Source organism: Xenopus laevis, chromosome 7L (assembly GCF_017654675.1).
Source record: "Xenopus laevis strain J_2021 chromosome 7L, Xenopus_laevis_v10.1, whole genome shotgun sequence".
NCBI lineage: Eukaryota > Metazoa > Chordata > Amphibia > Anura > Pipidae > Xenopus > Xenopus laevis.
The window spans coordinates 63400086-63423578 of record NC_054383.1 but is presented as its reverse complement, the minus strand read 5'-3'; the positions used below and the strand labels follow the sequence as shown (position 1 = coordinate 63423578).

The 23493-nt window shown below is 41.8% G+C and overlaps 1 protein-coding gene across 1 annotated transcript in view; it reads left to right on the top strand.

Annotated features, from left to right (window-relative positions):
* carns1.L (carnosine synthase 1 L homeolog) overlaps window positions 1-23493 on the top strand; it is a 64737-nt gene that overhangs the window by 15630 nt on the left and 25614 nt on the right. The window contains exons 4-5 of the mRNA XM_018225586.2: window positions 18359-18448; window positions 18692-19158. Of these exons, the coding sequence (XP_018081075.1) occupies window positions 18359-18448; window positions 18692-19158 (557 nt within the window). The remainder of the gene's footprint in view (window positions 1-18358; window positions 18449-18691; window positions 19159-23493) is intronic.

The window sequence follows — 23493 nt, the reverse complement described above, 5'->3', positions numbered from 1 at the left end:
AGTTTACTGGCCTATAATTGCCAGGCTGAGATCGTAATCCCTTTTTAAATATTGGAATAACATCAGCTTTTCTCCAATCCATAGGCACCATACCAGATGACAGTGAATCTGAGAAAATCAGAAATAAGGGCTGGTCTAAAACTGAACTAAGCTCTCTAAAAACCCAGGGGTGTATGCCATCAGGCCCTGGAGCCTTGTTTACATTAATTTGTATTAAAGCTTTTTGAATCATATCCTGAGTCAGCCACTGACTAGATTGAGCTGAACCATTCATGCAGTTATAAAGTGAGCTTGTGAACCCAGACTCATCTATTGTATACACTAAAGAAAAGAACTGATTTAACACATTTGCCTTTTCTGTATCTGTTACAACCATAGTGGTACCATTATTTAATGGAGCAACACTCTCAACCTGCATCTTTTTACTATTAATATATTTAAAAAACTTTAGGGTTAGTTTTCACCTCCACCGCAATTAACTCTTCATTTCTTTTCTTAGCCTTCCGGATTGCTGATTTACAACATTTATTACAGTGTTTATATTCATTAAATGCAGCTTTTGTCCCTACAGATTTGTAGTTTTTAAATGCCTTTCTCTTCTTTCCCATTAATTTCTTTACTTCTGTATTAAGCCACACAGGATGATTCTTAGAGCTTCTACATTTAGTCCTTAAGGGAATAAATTGAGAACAGTAATGATTTAATATCATTTTAAGGGACAACCATTTCTGTTCTGTGTTTTTAGCTGAAAACCTAATGCCCCAATCAATGCTCTGTAGGGCAGCCCTCAAGGCACTAAAATTAGCTTTTCCAAAATTCATGGTTTTTGTTGCTCCTCAACAACCTGTGCTAAAAAATTGTTGTGCAATAAGTTTATAAACTTGTTCCCATTAACTAATCTAGCAGTACCGTTGCTCCAGTCAATATCTGGGTAATTAAAATCCCCCATTATCATTACTTTACCTAAACTAGCAGCCTTTTCTATTTGCATGAGGAGCTTCGCCTCCTCCTCCTCACTTACATTAGGGGGTCTATAGCATACGCCTACAATTTATTTGCTGGATTCTTTACAATTGGTGAAGAACTCCACCCATACGACTTCTACCCCCCTCATTTTCTAACATAACCTCCTCCTTTATATGAGCTTTTAAAGGACCAGTAACATCAACATTTTTTTTAAAAAAATTTGTTAGTATACATCGAAAAATATACACCAACACAAATTAAACTTTAAAATTGCAAAGCCTTTATTAAGAAATAACTTACCGAAACTCCACTTCCGCTCCTGTACAGAAAAGGCGACACGGCGATGATCCATCCTGCGGCATTCTATTTCTCCTCCCTGGCTATCGCCCATATTGTACTGACAGCGTGTGAAGCTGTGTTCTGAATTTCGGATCCCTTGATGTACTGCATGAAAATAGCCTGAATGAAAAAAACCCAGGACAAGCGCAGCCACGGAAGGACTGAGTGGGAACTGTGCAAGCAGCCACTGTCGGGATTTTATCTCTCACCCGGCTCTGGGGCGCCTTTCTAGTGCGATTGGATTTGGATCTCACCAAGGACCTCTGTACATGGACATTACCTCTCCAGAAGCTGTGAGGCAATGCACAGCTCCGCTGTCTACTTCCAGCACATCCTTTGGCTACGCGTATCAATTTGTAAGCAGTTACTACGGCTGCCGGTTATCTCAGTCCCACAACTTATCATCTGCCCCCGAATGGATACTACTTGCCAGTCTTCCCCGCCTGCTCCTCGTCGCCGCCACCCTGTTTGGGAGGACTGAGTGGGAACTGTGCAAGCAGCCACTGTCGGGATCCGACATAAGGGAGGGATGTCCATAGACAGCAGCGCATCATGTCTGGGCCAGTTGGCTACTGATCCCCGGCACTACTAACAAGTCCAAGTCCAGGGACCTGCCTGATAGGAACTGGCAAAACTGGGATAAAATGCAAACTCCTTCTCCCTGGAGGAGGGGTTGCTGGGCTCTGGGTATTTCTCGGCCGGTTGATAAGTTGTGGGACTGAGGCTTTGGGTATTTCTCGGCCAGATGATAAGTTGTGATACCCGGCAGCCGTAGTAACTGCTTCCAAATGGATACGCGTAGCCAAAGGACGCGCTGGAAGAAGACAGCGGAGCTGTGCATTGCCTCGCAGCTTCTGGAGAGGTAATGTCCGTGTACAGAGGTCCTTGGTGAGATCCAAATCCAATCGCACTAGAAAGGCGCCCCAGAGCCGGGTGAGAGATAAAATCCTGTCAGTGGCTGCTTGCACAGTTCCCACTCAGTCATTCTGTGGCTGCCCTTGTCCTGGGTTCTTTTCATTCAGGCTATTTTCGTACAGTACATCAAGGGATCCGATATGCAGAACGCAGCTTCACATGCTGTCAGTACAATATGGGCGATAGCCAGGGAGGAGAAATAGAATGCCGCAGGATGGATCATCGCCGTGTCGCCTTTTCTGTACAGGAGCGGAAGTGGAGTTTCGGTAAGTTATTTCTTAATAAAGGCTTTGCAATTTTAAAGTTTAATTTGTGTTGGTGTATAGTTTTCGATGTATAATAACGAATTTCTTTAAAAAAATTTTTGATGTTACTGGTCCTTTAAATCCTGCCTAACATACAGACATACCCCTCCTCCTTTTCTATTGCCTCTATCCCTCTGAAACAAAGTATAGCCACTGATATTTACTGCCCAGTCATGCGACTCATTCAGCCATGTTTCGGCCACACCAATCACATCATATTTTCCTTCCAACACCAGCAGCTCCAGCTCTCCCATTTTACCAGTCAGACTTCTTGCATTTGTAAACATACATTTAATACTGGTACCATATTGAACATATGACATGTGGTCCTCCCTATCCTTAACAGTATCCCCAGCCAAATCTCCTCCCCCATTTTCCCTTTCTTTGCCCACTATCTCATCTAACCTGTCTTCCACTGAATCTTTTACTGAACCCTCCCCCCCCCACATCTAGTTTAAAATCTCCTCCAACCCTCTAGCCATCTTCTCTCCCAAAACAGCTGCCCCATCATCATTGAGGTGCAGCCCATCCCTAGCAAAGAGCCTGTAGCCGACTGAAAAATCTGCCCAGTTCTCCAAAAACCCAAAACCCTCCTCCCTACACCAGCCACGCATTAATCTCCCTACGCTCCCGCTGTCTCCTTAGCGTTGCTCGTGGCTCAGGTAATATCTCTGAGAAAATTACCTTGGAAGTCCTCACCCTCAGCTTTGCACCTAGTTTTTCAAAATCATTTTTGAGGACTTCACCAACTCCTCTAACTTTTTCATTGGTACCTATGTGTACCAAGACCGCTGGGTCTTCCCCAGCCCCTCCCAATAATCTGTCCACTCGTTCCACCACATGCCGAACCCTAGCACCAGGCAAGCAGCAGACTGTTTGGCATGTAGGGGCCTTGCGACAGATTACCCTATCCACCTTTCTAATAATTGAATCCCCTATAACTAGAACCTGCCTTTCCTTCCTTGCAATCCCCCCACCACCCGTATTAGAGCCACTGCCTCCCGGGGTGCTCCGAGAGTCAGCCTGCTCCATACACGCCAGTTCATAGTTTTCCTCCCCAGCATCTTCAGCTAAAACGGCGAATTTGCTGTTTTGGACAAACTGTGGACCAGCCCCCCTACTCTTCTGTCCCCTACTTCCCCTCTTGACTGTCACAAACCTTCCTCCCTCATTAGCCTCCACCGCCCCTTCTCCTCCCCCCACTCCACTAGCCCCTGCCAGCGGTTGCTCTGCGAGCCTCCTATCATTCCCCTCGTTTGCCGATGCTCTCAGTGCTGCAAGTTCACCCCTTAGAGCAGGGGTCAGCAATATTTACTATCAAAAGAGGCATTTTGCCCCCTCTTCCACTAAAGAAAAATAGTCTGGAGCCGCAATACATACCACCGCTTATAAACTTTTAAAGGTTTTAACCTTTTTTTAATTTTAACTGTTACAACAACAGAATACAACAAACAGAAGTACAGTGTACATGTGTAGGCCTACTTTGAAATAAATTAAACACTGAATAGTCCTATTAAATCCTAGTGTTCTCATCTGTTTATAGGTGAGGGCTATAGACGTCATTAAAATATGCCTCACATCCACGTCTACAGCCCTCGCACCTGCTGCAGCTGGACTCTGGAGGCTTCTCTCGTCTTGAATTTGTGACCACAGTAAGGACCGTGATGAATCATCTTGCTGCGGCTAGGTCTTGCCTGTCACTACTGGGATGTCTATACAGCCCTCGCACCTGCTGGCGGCTTCCTGAATGTGCAACCGCGGTAAGCTAACCGAGGGTTGTATAGACGGCATGACAGACAAAGCCGCAAGACTGAGCCACAACAAGCAGCATGAAGAGCCGCATGAGGCTCCGGAGCCGCGGGTTGCCTACCCCTGCCTTAGAGTCTGCAGCTCAGATTCCAAGATGAAAACCCACCGACATCTCTCACATGTAAATACTGCATGGAACTGCTGCTCCAACACCACATACATGTGACAAGACACACACTGAGTAATACCAGCAAACCCACTCATATTTACACTGGGTACTTACAGTCTCCCAAATGTAATTCCTCACAAACGCCTTATTGGTTTTAAACGCCTTAAGGTTTTTAACACTTAATTCACATGCAAACACTTAGATCACATGCAACACTCGCTAAGCAGCTCCCACACTCGCTTTGCCTTTTGCCTAAGTTTAAGGTTTCAACCAGAGCACACAAAGCCTGCTCAGAATTTGGTCTTATTTATACCTGTATGACCAGCCAGTCTGGAGTTGTGGACTGTCTTTAAAGTTTCTAGACAAGCTCCTGCTGAAACAAAAACCTTGGTACCAAAGAATAATAAATCACCCTTCTGAGATAACTTAGCTTGAAGAGCAGGATCCAGTTGGGTGAATGATGAGAGTTGTTTAAGGTACTCTATCAATGAATCTTGTAAGAGAAGAAAGTTATTTGGTCTCAGGATGGTTTCAGGATAGTCTCCAGGATTCATATCAGAAGAATGCATACAGGACAAGGCATCTGCTTTAGTGTTATTGATACGGGGCCACTAAGTGATGTGAAAATGAAACCGTATCTATGATCCGTATAAATAAAAACTGGATGATTAGCCTCTTCATTCCTCAAGAGCAAGCTTGATGGCCAGCAACTCATGATCAGAGACATCATAATTAGTGATGGGCGAATTTGTGGTTTTTCTATTCGCCGCAAAATTTGGTGAAACGGTGCGGGCGTCTCTTTTTTTGACGCCGGCTTCCGTTTTTTGCATTTTCGCAGCGGTTTTGCGAATTTATTTGCCGGCAGGGAAACGCGGGAATTCACCGCAAATTCATGCCTCACTAATTTGAAAGTACCTGGGGTTGGAACAGGACTTGCCATGCCATGGAAAGAGGATGGAGAGTTTGAACGCCAGCAACGTGTGCACCGATATTGACGAATTTGCACCAAAACATGTCTACGTGAATGGTGAAGCACCATCCCAGATGCCCGCATCTGAGAATGTGAGAACCAGGGAGGATAGATACCCCGGTAAATGACCTTACAACTGCTGTGTACACAAGCACTCTGAATAAAAGTTTTGATCAGTGTCAGTTTACAGAATAACTCATGGTGCCAGAAGTGCACTTGTGAACAAGCTACAGCTCCAGTCATTACAATGTCAGCATGGATCTCCTGAAGCAGCCTCCTGAACTAAGCATGCAAATTAAATTAAATTTAATGAGTAGAAATACATGCCGTCACAAGTTTTGGAAGTGGGAATAATCACTTACAAATGATGCTCACAAAATATAAAGTTTTTGAAGGACTTGAAAATTTGCCAATAACCCATACCCACAAACTGGTGCAGGGTGCAAAGCCTGTTGTGCATGCAAGATGCAAAGTGCCAGTGGCTCTCACATAGAAACTTGTGTTGCAAAGCATGGAAACAAAAGCATGATGCTAGGGGGCCCCATGAGACCCTAATTATTGAGCAATTTCAACATTATTGGTAAAAACTGACAACCTCTGGATATGTTGGGTGCCCTAAAATAAATTTTCTGTGGGGCCCAGCAACATTTTGTTACACCACTGAATATCACAATGCTAAGTTAGAAGACATTAAAAAATCCTTCCGTATTTTGATCCTTCCATGCCAAGTAAATGTCCTACTGATACATAACAAAAGGCCTTGGGGCAGTTCTTCTTCAAAAAATGAATGACTCTTGGTTGCCAGTGGCTTATCCATCCAGAACACTTCAGAAAATACCTTCGCTGATGACATTTCTGCACATGTGAATTTAGTTAAGACAACTTCCAGAGTAAGTCATGCCCTGTAGTCTCAAATAGCCAAGGCTACAGAACAAGATGAAATACTGATGAAAGTCAAACATGCCATTGAGAACAATAATGGCCATTAGGTGTTCCTTTTGCATAAATACAATATCTTCATGAATTCTCTGAAGTCGATGGTGTCCTGTTCCAAGGCTCTAGAATTGTTATTAGGAACAGGACACACCGGCACAACATGGGTAATTTCAGCAGGTAAAACCTTGCTCGTTTATTGCGGATGCAACGTTTCGGGGCGTGACCCCCCGAAACGTTGCATCCGCAATAAACGAGCAAGGTTTTACCTGCTGAAATTACCCATGTTGTGCCGGTGTGTCCTGTTCCTACGTTGTTTCTGAGGTTGCCCATTCCCTCTAGCATCGAGCACCTGGGAGTCGCTGAAGTCTGGACGGCCAGGGTGTGCGAGTGTAAGTCTTTCTTCTAGAATTGTTATTCCCTCATCAATGATCAAATTAGATTTATCAAGTCTTCATAAAGGTCATATAGGAATAGAGAAAATTAAAAGGAGAGCACGCACATAGCTTAACTGGCCAGGTGTTAAGCCATGAATGAAGATATTGTGCAATTTATTAGTCGGTGTCAGGCTTGCCAAAAGTATCACAATAAACAAGCAAAGAATCCTTACCTTAATATAAACTATCCCGTCTCTCCTTTGGGGGGAATTGGTATGGATATTTTCACTTTTAGGTGACAGTACTATCCAGCAGTTATGGACTACTTCTCAAACTATCCTGAACTGGCAAAGCTACAAGATTTGCAAGCTGAAGAGATAGTCAAGCATGCTAAGTCAATTCTATCTAGACATTGCATACCTATTGTTGTTGTCACTGATAATGGTCCTCAATTCTCCTACATGTGAATTCATACATCTGATGTCAAGTCCAGACCATCCTGAGGGCAATAGCTTGGCAGAAGCAGTAATATACATACTAAAACTATACTCAAAAAAGCATGGGTTTCGAAGGAAATCCCCTGTTTGGCGTTGATGGGTTACCTTGCAGCTCCACAAAGCTGTGGAAAGTCTCAAGCAGAACTTCTGTTTGGGCATCAGATTGTTATTAGAGTTTGACCACTCAACCATGGCCACCATACCAGGATGAAACAGTGGTGTACAAAAAGCTTAATTTTAGAACCAATCAAAATTAAGTTCATGCCAAATATCCCAGAGAACTTCCACCTTTGAGTGACAATAGTAGAGTTCACATTCAAACTTCCAAATCTTGGGAAGTGCCTGCCGATGTGATTCACAGACTGAGCCCAAGGTCATATGTGGTTCGTACAGATACAGGGCAGACTCTGCGTAGTAATCACAGACATCTTTTACAAATTCCAGAGGAACAAGTACCCTCTGCCCAGGTCAGTGAAACCAATTATAGCACAACAGATGCAACACAAGAGCCCCCTCATTCTGGGGAAATGCCTGCCACAGGAAGTCTGTGAAGCAACAGCCAAGAACAAGACAGACATGAAGTGACTTCATCTAGATGAGTTATTCACAAACTTGCATCTAATTGAATAGTGCTTAAGTTCTTATTTTAGACTTTGACTCCCTGAGACCTTCAGTCAAAATTTGAAAATGTAAATGCATTAAATCTGTTATAACTAATGCAGGGCCGGAACTAGGGGTAGGCAGAGTAGGCACTTGCCTAGGGCGCAATCACAGAGGGGCACACTTTTCAGCAAGAGACTCTTTTATTTATTGTGAGGGACAGTCACCTGCCCTTAGCCATTCTGGTGCTGTGGTGCATGATGTGAATATTAAACTGTTCTTCGCTTGCGACTGTTCTCTGCTTGTGCGCATCCAATCCCCCTCCTTATCTCCTGTCACTTATCCGACGCTGCCTAATTAGTGCGCGCATGCTCAAGGCATTCAGACGGCTGGCGGGAGAAGCGACTGGAATCAGTGTTTTGGCGTGGCAGAAACAGACTTTACTTCTGATTTTAAGGGGTTGATGACCTGCATCATATATAGCAACTTGTTAAGGTACATGGGAAAATCAGGAATGGGGCGGAGGTTGAGTGCTAGCTGGCTGTTTTTATTAATTATAATACTGGCAGCGCATCTGATCTGAGGGTAAATTTAAAGATGTACTACACACAGACTAGACTCTGTGCAGTGTCATTGTGGGTTGGTGATGTGTTCTTGTGCTGTGACTGGGGGGTGGAGGGCTGTGGTACGGGAGGTGTTTGGTTTGGTTACATGTGCTGTGACTGAGGGGGGGGGGCTGCTGCATCATGTGTGCTGTTATTATTTATCTTTAGGTTTGGGCTAATGTGCTGCCTGTAACTGTTTTGACAGTATATTTATTAAAAAATAAAATATTTTTAAATGCAAATAGGTTAGATTTGTTTAGCAATAAATACATGCTATTAATAATAATAATTTGCTGTGCCTTAGCTATACATCATCAGACGATCCTTGTGATGCTGGCTTCATTTGTTCTAGGGCTGGGCCTCAGACCTCACTCCTTGTTGGTCATAGTATATGATTTACTTTCTATAGTATCTACTATGATGGTGCATTGAAGCTGCCCTGGCCTATGTGTTATATTGTGATGAATTAAACAAATACATTACATTAAATTCACTCTTTGTGTCAGTTGGTATTCTTTTTTTTTTTTTTTTTTTTTTAAATTATTTAGGTTTTTGTTCAGCATCTCTCCATTTTGTAATGTAAGCACCTACTTGGTTGCTAGGGGACAATTTAACCTAACAACCAGGTATTGCTTTGAGTGAGAGTTCTACTGCCTTCTTTATTAAACATTCCCTTCTTAATTTGATTTTCTTAAACTAAAAAGGTAAATTGGTAAGGTGGGAAATTGTGATATAAGAATACTGGGGGGGTGGGGTGGCGCAGATTGAAGCACTTGCCTAGGGTGCCAAACTATGTTGGCCCAGCACTGCTATAATGTTATAGTACTTATTTCTTTTCATCTTTCTTATTTTCACAGGCTGAAAGGGGAAGATGTGGTGTGTTTTACCTCTGGCCACTAGAAGGCTTCAGTTGATAACTGTTTCTGGTGTTCTTACTTTTAGCCACTTTGTTGGTCCAGGTACTAAAATACAGCATGAGGCTCAACTGCTGTGTACCACAAGCATTCTGAATAAAAGTATGGTGGCGTATGTGGTGGCGTATCAGGGAGTGCACTGACTGACTTATGTCATATGTATTCATATTATATATATGTATTCATATTATATATATGTATTCATATTAGAGTGCCTAAAGTCCTTTCAGAATTTCCAAATTAGGAAATCCGGGCAGGACATTGAAGTTAATGACATAGCGATCAGCCAATCACTGATTGCCACATCATCTGTTCTGCCCCCAATTTCACTGTTCTGCCCCAAGTCACTGGCCGGCCCCCAATGTCATCCTCCCCGCCCCTTGCCCATTTTCCAAGAACTGCAAAGGTAACCCTAGTGATATTAAAGGTTTTGATTGGATCAGACAGACTCTAGGATTTGACTAAATTAAAATACTGTTAAAAAGACTGAGGTTGAGCTGAAACTTGAACCAATTTTGTAGTTTTTTTGTCTGGAATCCAATGTTCCTTCCTAAATTTCTTTTAGACTGTGTGCAAATTATAATTATTTTGTGCAAAATTTAAATGACAACTAAACCCTAAAAATTAATATGGTTAAACATGACATATTTTATATACTAAACTTATTGCACCAGCCTAAAGTTTTAGCTTGTCAATAGCAGCAATGATCCAGGACTTCAAACTTGTCACAGGGGGTCATCATCTTGGAAAGTGGGCTCTGAGCAGCTGTTGAGAAGCTAAGCTTAGGGGTCATCGCAAATTTATAATCCGAAAATAAGGTTGACCTGTAATACATGCTGATGCTACATAGCTGATTATTAAATTCTGATGCTAGTTGCACTGGTTTCTGTGCTGCCATGTAGTAATTATCTGTATTAATTACTAATCAGCATTATATTGTGACATTTATATTCTATGTGTACTGTATATTGTGAGTGGGTCAGTAAGTTACAGCAGCACAGAGTATGTGCAGTGAAGAAGATGGGGTCTACTGGGGCATCTCTGGAGACACAAATTTTTCCTGCTAAAGGGTTGTGGTTGCCTTGGGCTGGTACAGAAGCCCAAAACATAATGTACAACATTACTAACCTACTTATTTAGTTAAACTTTAGTTCTCCTTTAAGGACCAGTTTATAAATGTGTGTGCAGCACTGTGGAGACCACCACTTTGGAAAAAAATGTTTCTTAACTTTAAATGAAAAGGAAAGGCTGTATTTACATGGGCCAAAAGTTTAGGCATCCCCAAGTGATTGTATATACTTACCTCACACCCCGGCTAGTGCTCCTATCAGCAGAAAACTACACCGTCCCAGGGTTTTTCCAGCGAGCGATTGCCTTCCTTTTTCTTTTTACGTGTGGGTGAAAAAAAAAGCCAAAACTTTAATAAGGACGTCGGCTATTTTGTTCTACTGCGCATGCGTCTGCCCTAGGAAATTTGAAGAAAGAAGAAGAAGAAAGCCGATCGTTGGACCGGTGGAATTTTCTCCTAATAGGAACTACGGCCCAGGGTGTGAGGTAAATAGGGTGCCTAACCTTTGGCACCCCAAGTAAATAGGCCTTTCCTTCTCCTTTAAAGGAGAAGGAAACCCCCTGGGCGCAAAAGCCCTCCCCCCTCCCCTGTGTTGCCCCCCCTCCCCCCTGGCCTACCTGTCCCCCTGGGCAAATGCCCCTAACTTGTTACTCACCCCTCTGCGCAGGTCCTGTCCACGGAGTTCACAGTCGCCATCTTCTCCCACGCGCGTCTTCTTCCTGCTCTGACCGGCGTCTTCTGGTGCATGCGCAGTAGGAACAGTTACCGGCTCTACTGCGCATGCGCCGAATGTCACGAAGTCGGAAAACTTTGTGACATTCGGCGCATGCGCAGTAGAGCCGTACCGCAAAAGGGGCGGATCCATGGGAGTAGCATCACAAAAGGGGCGGGCCATGTGGAGTGGTGCCACAAAAGGGGCGGGGCCACCGCCAAAAGCAGACGAAAATGTAAGTTTTCATCTGCGGCCAGGGGATTTTGTAAATGGTATTACAAATTACGGGCAGCTACATAGCCGGTAAATTTGTAATACCGGCCCCGGCCCTGGCAGGTGTTTTACCGGCTAGGCCAGTAAAATACCGACCGGGTGGCAACCCTATTCTCACCTTGCCTCATGGCAGGAGCGGCCCTGCCCTTAATAATTGAGAGGATTTCCAGCATGCCAGCACCCACCCAGAATGAAAGCTCGATCCATTGTACCAATCACATGGCGGACTTGTTGAGGGATACATTGATAACATTACATACCTCCCAACATTTTAGAAGTAAAAAGAGGGACAAAAAAATTTTTGGCAGGTAGCGCAGCGATTTTTTTGGCCACGCCCATTTCTGTGGCCACACCATGTTCATTTTACAAAATTTTCCAGGTTATGAAAGTTTGAAAATAATTCTCCTTATCTAAACTGTTTTTTTGTGTCTCAAAATTGTTACATAGGGGCAAATTCTCTAAGCGCCGAAGCGCCGAACGCTAGCGTTACTTCGCTAATGTTTGGCATTTTCGTTACTGCGCAAATTCACTAACGAACGCTGGCGTAGTTTCGCTAGTGTTACTTCGCACCCTTACGCCTGGCGAAGTTTCGCTAGCGACGTAACTACGCAAATTCACTAACGCGCGAAGTGTACTGAACGCTACCTTTTACGCTAGACTTCCTTCGCCACCTCAGACCAGGCGAAGCGCAATAGAGTAGATAGGGAGTGCTTCAAAAAAAGTCAACATTTTTTCTAAGTCCCAAAAAACGCTGGCGTGTTTTCTACATTATGGGTGATAGGCTGAAAAAGATCGAAAAAAATTTTGGGGCTCCCCTCCTTCCCCCCTACATTTCCTGACTCATGGCAACTTACCTAGACAGTGGGCACATGTGTAGGGCAAAATAAAATTTATTTTTGAGGTTTTGAAGTTTTTCTAGCCATTTGTAGTGCTGATACGTATTCCTCCATTGAAATTTGAATTTGGCGCCGTATGCAAATTAGCTTTCGCTAGCGTAACTTCGCTTCATTTAGCGAATCAACGCTAGCGCAACTTCGCAACCTTACGCTACCCCTGAGCGCAACTTCGTATTTTAGTGAATTTGCGAAGCGCTGGCGAAACTACGCCTGGCGAAGTGCGGCGAAGTTACGCCTGGCGCAACTACGAATCTTAGTGAATTTGCCCCAAAGTATCTTATTTTCACCTGTTAGCTGTTCTGTGCTCTCTGCTAAAAGTAAAAAGAAAGAACTTACACTCGCACACCCTGGCCGTCCAGAAAAATGCGAATCCCAGGTGCTCGATGATAGAGGAATTTGGCAACCTCAAAAGCAACGTAGAAACAGAACACACCGGCACAACATGGGTACTACTAGCAGGTATAACCTTGCTCGTTTATTGCGGATGCAACGTTTCGGGGCGTGACCCCTTTCTCAAGCATACCGGATATTAGTGCACATAGAATTTAAAAGCATAGCAATTAAGTTAATTAGTGAAAGAAGTGTTACATTCAATTAATGAAAAACGGTACAAGTGCATAAATATAGGCCAATAAAAAAATGAATAGTCCAAACTACAAAAATTCTTGGAAAAAATCCTTAAAAAGTCCTTGAAAAAAATTTTTTGAAAATGTGACAAAAAAATTACAGTGTCCGTTTTGTAAAATTGAATAAAAACGAATAAAAATATACTGTATTTCAGTCCATTCTTGCGCTACTTGCGTTTATATTGGTAAAAAACTGTGTCCAACAATAATTATTAACCACAAGTATAAAGTGTCCAGTGCAGTAAAGGTAACAACATTCAGTACAAAATGTATCAATATAATATACCAATATAATGTTTAACAGGTGTCACAAATTTTTTTAAAAAATACTTTGTTTCAAATCTGCTACATGCTCATAAGGAAAAACATTTTTAAACAATACTAAGACAAATTAGACATGTTTAATTGAATTTTATTTTATTTAATTTTAGTTTAATTTTATTTTATTTTATTTTACTTTACCTCTATTAATTAGATTTTATTTTATCTTACCCTAGCAGGAATTTTTGTATGTAACCTTTCCCTGAGGCATATGACCGCAAACTGCTTATCTAAAAGAGAAGAAAAAGTTATAGATTAATACAGGGTAAAAGTATTATAAAAAGCAGCTCAAGTTAAATTCTTCGTTCAACCTCTCTGCAGTAATAATTTCTTTTTATCCATACCTGCTTTAGGAGAAACTTTCTCAAGTATCTGCCAACGTAATTGGGAGAGTTGGTGGGATTGGGTAAAGAAGTGTTTAGCCAACAAGGTTTCACTTTTATTTTTGCCAGATTTAGTCTCAACCTTTACAGTTGTCAAAGGGGGTTTGTAGGTACGAATCGTAGACTTATGTTCGTTTAGCCTGAGTTTCATGGCCCTACTGGTTTGTCCTATGTATAATAACCCACAAGGACATTTAAGGCTGTAAATAACATCCTTCGTATCACATGTAAAGAAACCGTATATTGCGTGCTTAGTGCCTTGTTGTGGGTGAGTTACACTTGCACCAGGTATAATAGCGTTGCAATGTCCGCAATTCCTGCAGGGGTAAGTGCCACTGCTTTGAGAGCCTAAGATAGTACTGACACCCCTATTTTTATTGGGTTTTTTATTTTTAACAAGTTCCCCTATATTTCTTCCCCTCCTAAAGGAAAACAATGGTGGTACCCCAAACAAATGTCCAAATTTATGGTCAGTGGACAAAATTTGCCAATGTTTTAAGATTGTCTTTTTTAACCTCTTAGAATTTGTATCAAAGGATGTAATAAAGGGCACCCTCTGTAAGGTGGACTTATTCCTAGGTTTTCGTACAAGGGCTTCCTCACGTGGAATTGCTTCTACCTCCATTTTTGTATTCATAAGCGTATCATGATCGTACCCTTTGTCCACGAATCTCTGTACCATATTTTTAGATTCCTTATCATATAGTTCCGGGGAGGATGCGATACGCTTCACCCGCATTAATTGGCTTCTTGGCAATTCTTTAAAGAGACCAGGGGGATGAAAGCTAGTTGGTCTAAGCAGATTATTTCTGTCTGTTGGTTTAGTATACACAGTGGTAACCAGCTTAGCATCCAATACTTGAATATTGACATCGAGAAAATGTAATGTCGATGGGTTGGCCTCAAAAGTAAATTTGATAGTGGGATGTACAATGTTTAAATGATTTACAAATTCGTTTAACTTGTCCAATGATCCCAACCAAAAAAGGTATCATCCACATACCGCATGTACTGGCAAATGAGATGATTATAATCAGAATTAGAGAAAATGTGAGTTTTTTCAAAATTATCCATATAAACGTTGGCGTATGCCGGTGCCATGTTGGCACCCATGGCATAGCCTTGTAGTTGTAAAAAATAATCATCATTGTATGTGAAATAATTTTTGGTTAAGACCATATCCAAAAGCTGGCAGATGAATGTAATTTTAAAATCAGGTATGTCAGAAGCGGATAAATAGCTGCGTATACATTCAATGCCTTCTGCATGGGGGATAGAGGTAAAGAGATCTTTTACGTCTAAAGAGCATAACAGAAAATTTTGTTCAGGTAAGATGACCTTATTGAGCCTAGTCAGGAACTCAGTAGTGTCAGTGAGGCATGGTTTCAGGGATGGTAAAATCTCCTGAAGAAACGTATCAATGTAAATAGCAGGGGGTTGCCATAATGCGCCCACATTTGAAACAATAGGCCTTCCTGGAGGGTTAATGAGGCTTTTGTGTACTTTAGGTAAAAAATACACGTGTGGTATTTTAGGATGTTGTGTGAATAATAAACGAGAAACCTCTTCTGTTATTAACCCTTCCATCACAGCTGCATTTAAAATAATATTCGACTCATTTTTAAATTCAAGAGTAGGGTCACTATTCAATTTGTTATAATGAGAAATATTAAGTAAGTGGCGTTCAGCCTCTTTGTCATAGTCAATTTTGTTTAATAATACAATGCCACCCCCTTTATCCGCATTGGTAATGATGACATCAGTATTATTTTGCAATGTTTTTAATGCCTCATGCTCAGCAAATGAAAGATTTTTATTATGTTTGTTTCCATTTTTCGTTAGATATTTATTGATGTCAGCCATTACCATTGCTTCAAAGGTGTCAATGGTAGGGAAAATCCCTGGAGGAACGAAATTACCCTTTGTGCCTAATTTTGCCTTCAACGTTTTAACAAAACTGTCCTTTTGGTCAACATTTTTTTCGGCAAAATACACTTTTAATTTTAAACTTCTAGTAAATTTAAACAAATCAATCGCCATTGTAAATGGTGGCGCAGTGTAAGTAGGAACAAAGTTTAATCCTTTACTTAAAACAGAGAGTTCGTTAGTCTTTAGATCATAGGCAGATAAATTAATGACATTATTTACCTGCGCTTCCTCCATGCCGTTTGGCGTTTGGGCATGGGATTTTCGTCCATGTCCTCTCTGTGTCTTGCGTTTCTTTTTGGCTGGGGGCCCTCCCCTAAAAAAGAACTTGCAGAACTTTGTGAAGAAGCGGGTGAGGTAAGCCCCGACTCTGAATGTTGTGCTGTTAACTGCTGACACTTTATACTTGTGGTTAATAATTATTGTTGGACACAGTTTTTTACCAATATAAACGCAAGTAGCGCAAGAATGGACTGAAATATATTTTTATTCGTTTTTATTCAATTTTACAAAACGGACACTGTAATTTTTTTTTCACATTTTCAAAAAAAAATTTTTAAGGATTTTTTCCAAGAATTTTTGTAGTTTGGACTATTCATTTTTCTATTGGCCTATATTTATGCACTTGTACCTTTTTTCATTAATTGAATGTAACACTTCTTTCACTAATTAACTTAATTGCTATGCTTTTAAATTCTATGTGCACTAATATCCGGTATGATTGAGAAAGGGGTCACGCCCCGAAACGTTGCTTCCGCAATAAACGAGCAAGGTTATACCTGCTAGTAGTACCCATGTTGTGCCGGTGTGTTCTGTTTCTCTCTGCTAAAAGCCAATTAAGTGAGAAACCTTGTTTCTTTTTCTGGCTGTTCAGTGCAGAGAAAATAGGGACTTTCCAGTACAAATGAGGGACTGCAGGTTGAGCTGTCAAAAGAGGGACTGTCCCTCCAAAAAAGGGATAGTTGGGAGGTATGCATTATGTATGCACATTTTAGGTAGTTGCAGTCAAATGGCAACAGGGTCCATGAATAGGAAAGGGGATGGAACAAATAATGTATTTGGAATCTAGTTTAAGAGAAGGTTTTTTGAGATGTATGTTTTGGCAGATAACCAGACATTGTCACAGAGTACTGAGGAGATGTGTGCTTCATATGAGCAAAGATTTTTGTGCCAGAGATGATTTCTTTATGCTGTCCTCTGTAGCACTCTAAATGGAAGACATGAGAAATATTGTCAGGGAGAAAGATAGAGGATCCCAGCTGCAAACACAAAAGAATGGTGACTTTCCTTTGGAGGAGTGAGAGGCATAATTATAGGTAAATTATGCACACAGGAGAAGTTCAGCCCATATAATATGGTGTCTCAATAACTTAATTAACCCACTCAGCTATTCCATTGGACTGAGGGTGATAAAGAAAAGAAATCTGAAATATTTTCCCAAGTGATTTACAAAGAGATTACCTTTGCAGTACACCGTTTAGGGGAAAATGGGGGAAACATGTGCTGAATAAGACTTTGAGAAGACAAAGTGAGTCATCTTTCTAAAGCAATCTATTAACAGGACCAATGCTGGGAGGACCCCCTCCCATTCATCCCCCTTCCCTCCTGCCCCCCCTCACCCGCAGTAACTTTCCCCAATGTTCCTGCTTCGCTGACACTCATGCAATACAAATAGCAGGGGGCGGGGGAGGAAAGGGAGTGGTGATGAACAGGTATGGGGTGGAGCAGGGCAGAGCAGCGATCAGCTACAGCAGGACTGGAAGTCAGGGTAGGCTGGCAGAAGAGGATGTGCCTACATTGCACCCTAGTTCTGGCCCTGCTTATCATGTGTAAGTTCTGTTAAACAAAAAAATTCCAAACATTGCAAAATACACTAGTAACCTAATAAGCAATGTCTTTTTTGGCAACACAAATAACCACTTAGAAATCTCCTTTACTTTCAATTCACCACATCAAACTTGATTTATATTGGATCTGTATTAATGAAAAATTGACTAGTATCACCTAGGATAGGATGGGCACTTTCAGGAAAATATGGGGGCCATGGATAATGTAGGTGGTGTGGATACAGGCGTTGTGGGCACAGCCCTCTTCTCACTATAAGGAAAACTTTTAAGCACAAATATTTATTGAGTACAATTCAGTATTAAATCACTAGGAAACATTACAAATACCAATCAGTTAACATTCCCAGAATCAACCCTAAGGTAAATTTCAGATACCTTGTAACAAGTCTAGCTTATGAGTAAACCTAACAGTGCAGAGTAAGTGCAGCGGAGATTGTGGGCTCCATCTTTCGGATTGCCAGTCTTTATCTGTATTGGCGTATGCGCAGTTGGAGCAGTCGTCTAGCTCGTACCAAGCTCTGCTGCCCTTACTCTGCACTGATAAGTGAGAAATATTTTAGGGACATTTTGAGTGCTATTGAAGTATGCGGGGGGTAAGCAGTGAGGGGGGACTATCTAGCTTTGTAGGTAGGGGCTTTTCTTAATTGGGGAATTGAGTTCTCCTTTAAGAGGCAATATTGCATCATGCTATTGTAATTAAGATCAGTTTATATTTTAGTGCTCCATTTCGTCTTATTAACCCATCAAATTCTTAAGGAAATGTTTTTACAAAGGAAATCTAGCTAGAATACAAAATGTAGCATTTTTATTTTAGATAAAATTTACTGAATACGTCTTAAGAAATAAACATGACTAATTCATATTCTAAAATCTGTAACAAATAGTATATCTTCAGAGTTTTGTACTAGGATAAAAATACATAACATACAATACTTACTAGTTGGCTTTCTTTTGTAATTTGCTCAGGTCATACTGCAGACACTACTACAATTTGTGTACTGGGAGATCCTAGCTTTGCCATGTCGGTCTTGCTGGAGGGAGCCAGACAATGTCCTGGTAAGATGACATAAAATGACAATCTTAACCAAGGTATGAGAAAGACAGTGACAGGGGTATAAGATATAGAGAGTAAGTATGAAAGAAAGACTGCTCTTACAGAATAAAATTAATGGACTGAATTCAGAAATAGCAGGATGAATATTTTTTATGTTTTATTAAAAACTAAAATAGAGGTGTTACTGTTATTTAAACTTTGCTTGTCTCAATCTTTCAAAATACATATTTCCTCTTTGGTTCTAGGCAACATACTACTCTGCCTCTCCACTTCCTGTTTCCACATGCGGCCTGCAAACTCAGCTCTCCCTTACCCTCTATTTGTTAGACAGGCTGTGAGTTTTGATCTTGGTGGGCGCACATTTTTGGACACTTTTTATCCACCTCGAAGAGTCACATACCTCTCCTGGCTAGGAGGAGATCAAATATTGCTGGAAGGAGATATTGAATGTCCAATGGGTGGTTCACCCCAGCTCTCACGCTTTCTTGGTGATACACTGGGTATAAGGCTTTTGCTGGATCGTCGAGAAATTCCACTGCCTCCTGCACTGATTCTTACACCTTCTTACCAGCAAGGACTGTGGGGACAGCTGAATGGAGAAGAGAGGACAACACAGATGGTAAAATTGGATGGGAAGGAGGGTTGGGAAGAAAAAGTGAAAAAGGATATATCGGAATTCTTGTCTTCTTTGAAACTGAAATTGTACCAGAAGGTATGTTCCACTGAGATATTCACTTGTTGTCATTTTCATGTCAAACAGTATTCATATGATCTGTTCCAATTGTAGCTTGAATGTCTCCTATTGTTTTTTACTATTACATTATTATTGGATTTCTTCTCTCCCCCAAATGTAGGTTTCAAAATCTAACCACACCAATTTCTCTCTCCTTCACTTCTTTTGAAGTCCACAGCATTTGTTTGTTTTCACCAATCTCTCTGCGTGTCGCTGTCATATATCGCTCCCCTGGTCCCTACTCTACTTTCTTGAATCACTTTGCTGCTTGGCTTCCATACTTTCTCTCCAGCAAGACACCTGCTCTCATTTTAGGTGACTTAAACATTCCAATTGACAACTCTGCTTCTCCTGTCACCTCTAAACTCCTCTCTCTAACAACTTCATTTGGTCTCTCTCAGTGGACCGACTCACCTACCGACATCGAGGGTCATACTCTTGATCTTATATTCTGCCACTTGTGCCACCCATCCAACCTTACTAACTCTCCTTACCCCCTATCTGACCATCACCTACTCTCCTTTCAGATAACACTTTTACCTACACAACCATCTCTCTCCACCCACACGTAAAGAAACCTTAACGCATTTGATCCACAACAATTATGAATCAGCACAATCCATCTCTCATATTAACAATCTTTCCTGTCCAAATAGGGCAGCTTCTCTCTACAACAATGCTCTTTCAACAGCTCTCAACTCCCTTGCTCCTTCTACAACCCATCACAGTCATCCAGCTAAACCCTAACCCTGGCACCCTAGTGTAACTCGGTACCTCAGAAGATGTAGTAGATGAGCTGAACGACGGTGGAGAAAGTAACGAACTTTTTCTGACGTCATCCACTTCAAATTCATGCTCTCCTGCTACAATCCAGCTCTATCAATAGCAAAAGAACAGTACTTCTCTTCTTTAATCTCCACTCTGTTCTCTAAACCGCAGCGACTGTTTGCCACATTTAACTCACTCCTACGCCTCCCTCCACCCCCTCCACCCATTAATATAACTGCCCAAGATCTTGCTCATTTCTTTAATGAAAAAATCAATCTCATTAGGCTGAGCATACGATCTGACAACAATCTCAGACTAATGTGCAGTCCACTCACATCCACTTTGCACTTCTTCACCCGCGCAACACTAGATGAAGTTAGTAAACTTCTAGCCTGTTCAAAACCCACAACCTGCTCCCTTGACCCTATACCCTCTGGCCTCCTTTATCCAATCTCTGATACACTCTCTCCTGCACTTACTCACCTATGCAACCTTTCACTCTCTACTGGTACTTTTCCATCCTTATATAAACAAGCACTAATCACTCCTATCCTCAAAAACCTTCCCTTGATCCCAGCTCTCCCGTTAACTATCATCTGGTTCCCTTCTTCCATTCGCATCCAAATTACTGGAAAGGCTTGTTTACCTCTTTACGTCTGATCCAGCATCTCACTCACAACTCCCTTCTGGACTCTCTGCAATCTGGCTTCCGTCCATCACACTCAACTGAAACTGCATTAACCAAAGTAACCAATGATCTTCTACTAGCAATGTCTAAAGGTCACTATTCCATACATTCCATTCTTGATCTCTCTGCTGCCTTTGACACAGTTGACCACATACTCCTCCTAGACATTCATATCTCAGCTGGCATTCGTGACACTGCTCTTTCATGGTTTACATGTTATCTGTCTGACTGTTCCTTTAAAGTTGCCTTCTCTAACTGTACTTCTACTATATTCCCTCTCTCTGTCGGAGTTCCTCAAGGCTCTGTTTTAGGCCCCCTGCTGTTATCGCTCTATACTACTTCGCTAGGAAAACTTTTTCAGTCGTTTGTACTTTTTTTAAAAGTTTTTATTTTTCAGTTTTACAACTAAAAAAAGGCATAAAGTTAGAGAAAGGAAGAAGGAAAGAAAGAGAAAGAAGAGAGAAAAGAAAAAGAGTAGTCTCAAGGGCTAACCTGTACCCTACAGGATGCGTTCAATACATGTGTTTACATCTGCAACATCCCACTGAACCTTTCACCTTTCTTGAGCCATTACCCAAGAACCCCATACTGCATCAAACTTTCGGGGACACCCTCTAGCAATATATGCAAGTTTCTGCTTAGTAAGGGAGTCATTTATCAGCTGTTTCCAGAAAGAGTAGGCGCAGTTATTGATTTCCATTGTAGTAAAATCGCTTTTTTAGCATAGTACAGAAGCTGTAGGTAACATAGTTTCTTGTGAGAGCCTATTGTCGAATCTGTGATAATACCAAGGAGGCAAGTAAGAGGAGAACGGATATTGGGCAGGTCGAGGTCTATAGCCATATACTGTAGTACCTCAGTCCAAAACCTTTGCACTTCGGTGCATTCCCAAAACACATGCAAATAAGTACCAACAGAGGTTCCACATTTGGGACAAACATCAGAGACTGTAGGATACCATTTGGCTAATCTATATGGAGTGTAGTATACTCTATTGAGAAATTTAAGTTGTATAAACCTATCTCGCATTGAAATCGTTATCCCAGGTACTTGTTGAAGTGCATCCTTCCACATTTCGTCATCTAGTTCAGGAATATCCCTACACCATTTCTGTTTGACTTTTTCCAATGGGTTAGGGCATGCCTGCAGCAAAATTGTATAGCACCATGAGAGTGGCTTTCGCAGGTCTGCCTTAAGTTAATATTTTTCTAGAGTAGATTCTTTCAGTTGTATTGGACGAGTAGGGAATTGTACCAAGAAGGCATGTTTTAACTGAAGATAGCGGAATATCATATTAGACGGGAGATTCAATTCTTGTTTTAAACTTGGAAACTGTTTAATATTCCCACTGTCCACAACATCCTTCAGTACTTTAAAACCATGTATTGCCCAACAGCTAACCTCAGGGATAAGTTGAAATTGGGGCAGATTATTATTACCCCATAAGGGAGTCCATACGGAAGGGGTACCCAGCACCATAGATAGGGCCTTTTGAAAGGCTCGTATTACCGTCGCCATAGGTATTACAGTGGCCTGGGACCGAGACGGTCCTCTATACAAGGATCGGGCTAGAGCTTCAAAGGAGCCGACTGCTGCAGCCTCCAGGACCACCGCCTGATTATCTAGTTTGGGATTTATCCACCAATGAGTAAATACCAACTGGCTAGCCAGAAAGTAGAGTTTGAGGTCAGGCAAAGCTAGTCCCCCCCCCCCCCGTTGCTGGAGCACAAAGAGTTTTTAAGGCAATACGTGGATGTCCCCCTGCCCATAAAAGATTCCTTAATAAACTGTCTATACGTTTGAACCAACACATCTGCGGGGTTACCGGAGAATTCTGAAACGTGTACAGAAACTTTGGTAGATAAACCATTTTAAACAAGTTCACCCTACCAGGGAGCGAGAGTGGAAGGGCCTGCCATGTTTCCAGTTTTACACTAAATGACCTCACTATGGGATCCAATTTGAGAGTAATATATCTGGATAAGTCTTTATATATCATGATACCTAAACGAATCAACCACTTGTAAATTACCTACAGTCTGTGGGCAGTTCTCAGGAAAGGAATCAATGGGAAATATCACCGATTTACTTTCATTCACCTTCAGCCCTGAAAACTCACCAAAAGCAGCTACTATTTGGAGGAGTGCAGTCAATGCACGATTGGGGTTTGCTAGATAGATTAACATGTCATCTGCATATAATGACAACTTTTCAGTGACAGCCCCCAGTCTAAGCCCCTCTATCTGTTGGTTTGCCCGAATTTGTATAGCTAGTGGTTCAATCGCCAAGGCGAACAGTAGTGGTGAGAGTGGGCAACCTTGACGTGTCCCTCTGTAACGTTCACAGCGAGGAACCGCTGTAACCGAGGATAGCCACTCCAAGGGGAGTGGATATGGTGGGAGCCCAGGGGTGTAGCCATAGGTAATTGTAGGCAAAGACATGATGATGATGTAGTAATAGTAAGTTTATTGCAGTCGGAACACAGAAACACAAAAGGCAGGAACAGGCAAAAAGGCTAATCGAGGTATCCAGATGGTGAGGGAAAAATGGGGAACACAGGAACAAAGGTACTCACTCAGGAAACAAGGTAACAAGGTTTTCAGGAACTAGGCATACAAGGTTTTCAAGGTTCAGGTTCAGATTCAGATTCAAATTAGCAGGTCAGGAACAAACAGAATACATTCAATGACAGCCCTGAGCAAAGCTCAGGGCGGGGTTTATAAAGGGAAGGTGATTAGGAAATGGGAAACACATGAGGGTAAACGAGGTGGGTGGAAAACAGGCAGATTACCAGAAACAATAGACACAATAGTTCAGGACCAGTCCCGAGAGCCCCCAGTGGCTCATGAGGCAAGTGC